Below are 8,697 nucleotides of genomic sequence, written 5' to 3' on the forward strand. Positions count from 1 at the left end.
ACCTAACACCTGAATTTTCCAGGTGAACAAAAATTGACCTGTCTTCTTTAAGCCACCATTCTCATTGTTGTTGTTGTTGTTGTCATCATGTAGTCAGAACTTATTCAACCTGAAATACCAGTCAAAGTGTGTATTAATGTAGAATGGAGGCATAAGATGTCTCTATTTTACTTATTTCTCATGTACTCTCTCAGGAAGCCCCTCTGGGGTGTATGCTACCAGAATGAGGTCTTTAAGAAGAGCGAGGAGTAGGACCCAGGAAACAGGCTCTGTAATCCAGGAGAGTTGAAGTTCTACCATGAGGATGGTGAAGGGAAGTCCCCAGTGCTGCTGGATATGGCCCTGGAGCCTAGAAACACTGGTACAGAGGCTGAGGCCTTTCTGAGCCCCCACAAAGGAAAAGCAACTACTTACAGGATGCTTAGGATGAGCGGCTTCAGCTAGGGGTGCATTCTTTGACTCTACCCTCTTAATGCCAGTGTGTTCCCATTTCTGTCCCAGGTAGAAAGAGAAATAGAAGAGGTGACAAAAAGTGTACCATTCTGATTGTCAAGGAACTGTCCTCCTTAAAGTGACATCCTTTTTGGAATGCCCCAGATGAACCAAATAAAATGCCTTCAGATGTTCAAAGGGACGGAAATAAGAAGATGCCTTTTAAAGAAGAGTGTCAAAACTCCAAAGTTAAGCAACTGTTCACCTGGGCAACACATCTTCTCTCCCTTCCACATCTAAATGACCCAGGATTGCATTAGACAAAAATCTTTGTTCTTACAAAAAAAGTAACCTCTATTGACTTTTCAGAGCTTCACCTGTGTCTGGTATTTCTTAAAAATCACCAGCTTCAAATAATCAGTGTGCCAAAGAGGCATAACTTGGCTTAGCAAAATTTTCTCCCCTTCATAAGAGACATTTACATGGATGAGGATATCTCCATTTGTAAGGGTTTCTCTCTCTCTCTCTGTAAGTGAAAGAGGAGGATGACTTTCAACCTCTATAAACTCTTTTTATCAGTGGAGCCTGTAGGAGAAATCTGTATGACAACCATACCATTGTTCACTGTGCCTTCCTCGTGACCTCTCATAACTGATCTGCCCCTTCCTTTCCACATCTTTTGTCTTTAGCTGCAGATGATATTTAAGGAGATGGCTTGGATCATCTGGGGAAGTGACTCAGTTTTCCTTGTCTGTATTCCTTTGAGTAGACTTGTGTTTCCTTTTCTCCTGCTTATCTGTCTCTTGTAGCAGGGGGTCTTAGCCATGAACCCAGAAGGATAGCGGGAAACTGCTTTCCTTTCCCCATAATATCTAGGATACCCAAGGGAACAACACATTCCTTCCATGTCCTTCCCCTAGGGGTCTCTAACCCTTTATTCCTCTCTACTACTTTTGTTGAGAAGGAATAGCTACTTTCACTAGATAGCACTCCAAGTGCTCCTTATCCCTGAAGATCAAGACAAAGCCCCACTCCTGCAGGATGGTTCCCTGAGACCCCAAGTCTGAGCTCTAAGACACTAACTAGGGTTCTGGTAGGCCTTAGTCCCTTGCCTGGCCTCAGTCTATTCTGTATCCCATCCTGGAACCTTACCATGGGCTCTGTAGTTGATAAGTGTAAGGTGCTGACTCATCCCATCTAAATGAGAATATCTCATTCTCTAGACCAGAAAGAGGCACAGAGATGAACACATTGTAGGGACTTTATAATCCCCTCATCCACCGGAAGTTACATCATTAAAATGACCTTCAAGATACTTATGGTAGAAACTCAAATACATACTAGGGGGACAACATGGGCTGGAAAGCCTGCCTTGCATTACCAGACAACTCAATATATGGGTAATATAGCCAAGTATAAACTGCCAGGCAGACAAAATAGGCTAGAGTATGGAGTAAGAGGATACAGACACAGCAGAAGGAAGGATCATTCTGGAAGCTCAGAGTGCCCACCTTGGGGGCAGTAATGCCTACTCTAATGACAGGGGGATGCTTGCTCCATTGGACAGTGATGTGGAGAGCAGGGTATTGGGTCTTTCTTGAGGTGTTTGGCTCTCTATTATTAGATAAATCGGAGACTGCTGTGAGTTCACCAAACCCTGCTTTGTATTGTTTTGGGAATACAGATAGATTATGTCTGCCAGTCTCCTTTGCAAGTAAGAGGACTGTGTGATGACCTTATGGCAGACAGAATGTAGATAAAAATAGAGTTCCCTTTCTATGCTTGTCCCTTAAAAAGCTTCTATAAGAGCCTCCATACTTCCATTTTCTCCAATCTGCTGTCTGGTTGCAGATGCCACCCTGAATGATGATTGAGTTATAGATAGAAGGATGCAGGATTTTGAATCATACATGGCATGGGGTCATTCACTGCACACACTCAGTGAATTGAGAATAAGCTTTTACTTCATTTACTGGGATATTTATAAATCTCTGCATTTTTGTTACAGCTATGAGGTTATTGATTAATATATAGGTCTAACTGGGAAGGCAGAGTTGGGTGCCTATACCCATGGTGATCAGATGGGAACAACAGTTGGTCATCATAAAACAGAAGGTAACCACAGGAATGCAGCATAAGACAAAGCAGGGCCCTCAAGTTGGTTATCAGTTTATTTGGCAGACACTTGGACCTTCTCAGGACAGAGAGACCAAGGGGAGAATGGAAGGATCCTCAGCCAGGGCAAGTGAATAACCCAGTAGGGAGCCAGGTAGCAGTCTTCTTAGGTTAAACTGTCATCCTCTAGTCCACACTAGTGGTGGGCCTGCTAGAACCTAGGGGTTTAGCATGCTTTTAAAAGGTTCTCTGGAAGAGAAAAGTCAAGTGGTTAAAATGCAGGCAGCCCTGGGACAGCAAAACTTAATAGCACCCTGGTCCCTGTTAATGGGAACAGAAATTCTTTCTGTAAGATGAGGAGTTACCCATTTTAAGCAATTTCTCCAAAGAGATTTGCCAACTGGGGAGATAGGTGGAGCCCAGGACTCTTTGGGCCTGCCTGCCTCAAGGGGCCAACGGAAAGGCCAGACCAAGGAGGCAATAGTCTGGACCTTGGACAAAGGAGGGATGAACAAACCGATGGATGACTCTTTGGGGGAACTGAATGAGAGCAAAGGAAGAAAAGTGAGCCCCGCCTACATTGGTGCCTTGGGTTTTTTGCCCTGAATGGCAGCCTCAGTATAGAGATTAGAGTACATTGCCTTATGCTGCCTATTTCTTTGACCAGGATTTTGGTGACTCTGTTCCATGTTACAGCTTCTGAATGAGGGTGACCAGTACTGAGGAAGCATGTCCAAGCCCAACCTTCCCACTCCAACCAACTCACTCATTGTCCAAGCAGATATTTCCACAGAAGGTCCAGCAACATGTATGATTGGGAGATAAACACTCCTGTAATTTAGTGCACCTCTTCTTACAATACTTTAACAGAGGCTGTACCCAGCACTGCTCAGTGGCTCTTCTTCCAACTGGAACTGAGATGGTAGATGTTGGCAGATCCATCACCCACAACTTAGAGAAAGCACACACCTTTCCCAAGCTTAATAATCCTCAAGCTCTGAATCCTGAGCTCAAAGTCACAAACAAAATATTTCACTTCATTTTAAGAAAATCCTTTCCTTGAATTCTAGCTGAGTCTTTTCACAGGAGACCCTTGTTGCATCACATGCCTTCCCTCTTTCCACATGTCCCCATAGCACTGCAGGCCTTTGGACCCTCCCCTAGCTTCCTAAAGATACGACCCAGGACAACTTCACAACAATGGTACTACCTCACCAGTCTATTTCTTTAGTACTTGGGATTTCAGGGCCTGCAATATTCTCTAGCTCCACTTTCCATACCCAGTTTACAGAATGGAAAACTGAGCTGAGGGAGAATAGGTACTATCTTTCCCCTTGTCTCTTTGCTTCTGTGCTCATACCACCTAAGCACTCAACCTCTCTCTATGTTCCATATCTTTTACTAGCCCACAACCCTTCCTTCATTATCCCCTCTTTATCATCTGGCCCCAAACTTTGACTCCTAAGAATCCCTTTCTTGTCTTTTCCATTTTTTCATATTCTAAAAGATTCTTCCCTTCCAAGTAAATAATATTGCCCTTTGGTATTCATCAAAGGCAAGAGACCTGAAAATATGGACTCAGAGGGCAGCTCTGTGTTGGTGTTTCCCCTGTCTAAGGTAGTCTAATACTAGAAATTATCATTTCTGATAGCTTATGGGATGTACTTATAGGCAAAGCTAGGTTCCCTTTCCATATGCCCATTATCACTTTCAGATCTCAGAGGGGGATTTAGAGGGGCACCGAACTGGAAACATACATCCTAAATCTTTTGATATCCCTGCTTTAAGGAGGGTTGTGGTCCAGAAAAGGTAGTCCCACAATCAGTTACACCCGTCATTCCAGGCCTGGGCAGAGACCCCTCTCCCCATGTCATACCACCTACAAAAAGTCTTGTCCTTGACGCCTCCCAGCACAGGCAGAAGCATCACAAACCCATATGTGAGCATGATGTGTAGGAGAACCTGGGGCTTCATGGTTGTCACTCTGTGTGTTTGGGTTAAGTTCTGGCAGAAGACAGGTCTTCTCCTAATGCCACCTGAGGTAGAACAGGAGTTCAGGGGACTAGGATCAGAAGGAGATAGAAATTTCTTGTGAATATTGGGTTATTCTTTCTCCTATTTTTCCTTTTCACCCTCTGGCACCTAACAACGTATCAAGCTAGCCATTGGCTTCTGTAGACTACTTCCTCAACTCACGTTACAAGCCATTTCCTTTGCAAAATTGCTTCTTTTAAAAATCCATTTCTTTCTTTTCTGATTAAAAAGCAATAAATCTTCAGCTTGTATAATTTGTCAAACGACAACAACAAAATACAAAAAGGAAACAGATAAGCATTAGATTCCACTACCTAGGGATACCCTGTGTATGTTCGGCCTTAGAATTTCTATAAACTTGGAATAGCTGAACACATCAAGGATCCTGATTTTTATGTAAGAACATGTGTAATATTATAATACAATGAAAGTGTTGGTCCTGACCCTAAGCCAGAGTGCCAGAGTGATTCCAGAGTGAGTTATGGGAGATGGGTTACTCAGTAAGACTTGAGAAAGTTGATGGCCAGATATTAGTTAGTGGACTCTTAAAACTTTCATCTAAATAGATGACCCAAAGTTGAAGAAGTTGCAGAGGTTTTGAAGATTTTATTGGTAAGAAGATCTGTTCAAGAAGTGAGGAAGCTGTCTTCTGATTCCAAGTGAACAGAAAAGACTTTGTGGATACTACTCATAGAGCTTACTGTGCATCTCCAGAAGCTTGTAGTGATCCTGTAGGCCTGAAACATAACTGAAGACTTGGAAGGGTAAGAAATCTGGCTAAAGTGGCCTTCAGTACCAAAGAAGAGAACTGCAGTTGGGGTCCATCTGAATTGTAAATGGCTAGATGCCATTTTGGCATCTAGTTCATTCTTCAGTGAACCCTTGAAATCTCCCATGGAAGAGTGACAGAAGCACAAATCTAGCTTTTGATAGTAGTGTACTGTGTGAGAACTGTCCTACTCCTACTTATTGGTTCTTCCTGCCTCTACTACCTAGGAGACAGAAACTTTTTTTAGCCAGATAGATGTGAAGGAACAGAATCATGAAGAGCCCAATGTGGAGATACCACATCCTTTCTTATAACTAGAGCTTCTGAGGGAGGAGAGAGTCTACAGTTCTCAACAGTTTTGGAATTGTGGCTAATTACATGGGCCTGCACATTTAATTATTAAGTTGAGCTGTTTTGTGACTGGAGAGTCACACAATTTAGGGGGTCCCACCTAGTTTTCCTAAAGAGGCAAGGAAACAACTAGCCAATCTGAATAAAGCATACAGGCAAGAGAGACAAAATAATATGATCACATCACACAAGTCATGCCAACAATCCAACTATCAATATCACTATCATTCCTCCATATATGGTGGTAATTGTTAAAGAGAAAACAATGAAGCAGAAGAGGAAATAGCCAGCTGACAACTGGCAGCTGAGGTGGGGGGTGGGGCACGGACATAGGCCTTGGAAGCAGAGCGTTAATTACTGCTAAAATTCCCAGAGCTCTCCCATCTGCCCCCTTTAGCCTTTATCTGCTGCTTCACCATCCTGAAATCAAAGAGGAAGAAAAAGGAGGGATGGCGGGACCGCAGAATCGCAGATATGACTGAGGCTGATGTAAATCCGAAGGCCTACCCCTTTGCAGATGCCCACCTCACCAAGAAACTACTGGGCCTTCCTCTCCATCCTCTCAGGATTCATCCTCTCTGGTGAATGGAGCAGTCATGTAACTACAAGCAGCTTCAGAAAGGAGCCAACGAAGCCACCAAAATGCTCAACAGAGGCATCTCTGAGTTCATCGTGATGGCTGCAGACGCTGAGCCCCTGGAGATCATCCTGCACCTTCCACTGCTGTGTGAAGATAAGGACATGCCCTACATGTTTGTGTGCTCCAAGCAGGCCCTCGGGTGGGCCTGTCGGGTGTCCAGGCCTGTCATCACCTGTTCTGTCACCATCAAAGAAGGCCCCCGGCTGAAGCAGCTGATCCAGTCCATTCAGCAGTCCATTGAAAGGCTCTTAGTGTAAACCACTGGCCTCTCAGTGAGTCCTCCCCCTGGGGTTGTGTATCATATCATCTGTGTTCGCATGTAGTTTCTCCAGCTACCTTCTCTTGTTATATTCTAGTACTAAATCCGGGTTTTGCATTTTTGTATTATTTTTGTTTTACAGGTTGTTATCTGTATATTAATCCCCCACCCCACCTCCATCTCCCATTCTACTCTCTCTCTACCATCCTATCCTCCCTTTTGAAAAATGAACTAATGCCAAGAACAGGCAGAAACAGAGTGGTGACACCATTCAGAGGCAGGAAGAGCCTCGTCAGAGATCTGGTTTGAGCTCACTGCCTGTTTTATGTAGGACATGATGGATGTAAACACCATTCACTTTGTATCCTTTGTGCCTGGAGTACAAAATGATGCCATAGGTGTTTGGTCTCTAGGGGATTATGAATCATTAGGGGAGAAAGCATGTATTCTTTGAAGGTGTTAGGTGTGTGTTCAAGTGTCATTTGCCAAAATGCTCCTGCTGTTTGCTAGGTAATGTGATGTTGTTCTCCTTTCCCCCAAATCCCAACCATGCCCCTGAGGGCGGCAGGGCAGCAGCATACCAAAGAGATGTGCTGCAGAATTCCAGAGGCTACCTGGGTGAGTTAGACATGGGGCAGCTGATGTAAGGAGTTGAGAAGTGGCTAGAAAAAAAAAAAAAAAAGAGGGTCCACTGACACTGGAATGAAGTCTGAGCAAATCATGGAGACCTGACTGGAAGCTATAGCAGAGACATTGGAATCAAGGAAACATCCTTTCTGGTGAATGGAGTTGCCTTCAATGGATACTTGGTACTAGCTCTGAGAGCCCTTATGCCTGTTTCCTGCCAGAATGTGGGTCAGGGTCAGATGTATGTATTCTTTATCACATCAGAAGGACAGTACTAGTGTGTCATTCTTGTGAGCATCCTAATAAAGAAATATATTCATATTCCGAAATAAAGAGGAAGGAAAATAAAAGAGCCCAAGAGAAGAATAAAATTCCAATGTTATGAATTACATGGCCACAAGGCAGTGACTGTCCTTCTCCCTAGAAGTCTTTATATTTGTTCAGAAGTTTTCCACCAAGCAGAAAAGCCTCCCCCGCACTGTCCAGTAACGATAGCCGCTACCCACAAGTGACAATTTTAATTAAATTTAAAATCTGACTTCCATTCATTTCACACATTCAATAGCCACATGAAGCTAATGGCTATTATGTCGAACAGCTCAGACATATAACATTTCCAACATCCCTGAGAGTTCTAGTGAAAACAGTGCTCGAGATGAATCAAGGAAAATTCCTCTGCTCAAAAGCAAGTGTTGACTAGAGATCATTTAAAAAGCATAAAATTTTTCAAAGGCAGTTTTGAAAATGTATTCTTCTTTCAGAAAAAGTGAAATTTAGAAGCTGGAAAAATGCAAGTTTTAGGCATATGAACATTTGACACATTGACTGTGAACAGATTAGATTTAGAAGACCTGAGGAGGAGCTACTGCCTTCTCCATCCCGTCTGGGCCTTGGGAAGCCCCAAGCTAAGGCAGGCTGGAGCAGAAGATATCCAGCCCTCAGACTGCCCCCTGCCCCTCCCAAGTAGATCCCAGCCAGGAGCTGACAAGAGTGGGGCTGGGCTTTTACAATTGAGGCAGCCCCAGAAAGGCTGCATGTCCTCTGGAGAAGGGGTATTCAACCCGGGATGCTCCAAGCCTGGGGTGGGCTGGACCAGGGAGGGGGCCCTGGGTGGGGAGTCAGCTCTACCACTGTCCTGCTGTGCACTCCGGGAAGCATCTCTGCCTCCGTGGGCCTCCTCCCCTGTGAGGTGGAGAGGCCCGATCAGGGCGTCACAAAGGCCTTTCCTGGGATTCTTTAATTTTCAGACACACATAGATATGAAACTTAGGAAAAAGTTGAAGTAATGGAAAAACACTCACACATAAAAAGCAACACACTAACTTGTATCAGGATTGAAACCAATATGTTTAGGATTCTTTGTAGTCATAAAGTCACTTAACTGGGCTTCCTCAGAAAGTTGTACCTCCTTAGCATAACCTTTTCACCTTCCTCCCCCGTCTTGGCCCCTTCTCTGTGGATAAGCTCCCA

At 44.1% G+C, this 8,697-nt stretch overlaps 1 protein-coding gene and 1 pseudogene across 1 annotated transcript; one reads left to right on the forward strand and one right to left on the reverse strand.

The window, feature by feature from the left end:
- Positions 1-2,765: 2,765 nt before the first annotated feature.
- LOC129522146 (protein WFDC9-like) lies at positions 2,766-4,521 on the reverse strand. Its single transcript, XM_055344300.1, has 3 exons — positions 4,431-4,521; positions 3,314-3,461; positions 2,766-2,796 (listed from the first exon to the last, which is right to left on the reverse strand). The coding sequence occupies exons 1-3, from the start codon at positions 4,519-4,521 to the stop codon at positions 2,766-2,768; spliced, it is 270 nt and encodes an 89-aa protein (XP_055200275.1).
- Positions 4,522-6,175: 1,654 nt separating this feature from the next.
- On the forward strand, positions 6,176-6,598 carry LOC129522043 (NHP2-like protein 1; annotated as a pseudogene).
- The last annotated feature ends 2,099 nt before the right edge of the window (positions 6,599-8,697 follow it).

The sequence above is a fragment of the Nyctereutes procyonoides genome, unplaced genomic scaffold (genome assembly GCF_905146905.1).
Source record: "Nyctereutes procyonoides isolate TBG_1078 unplaced genomic scaffold, NYPRO_anot_genome, whole genome shotgun sequence".
Taxonomy (NCBI): Eukaryota; Metazoa; Chordata; class Mammalia; order Carnivora; family Canidae; genus Nyctereutes; species Nyctereutes procyonoides.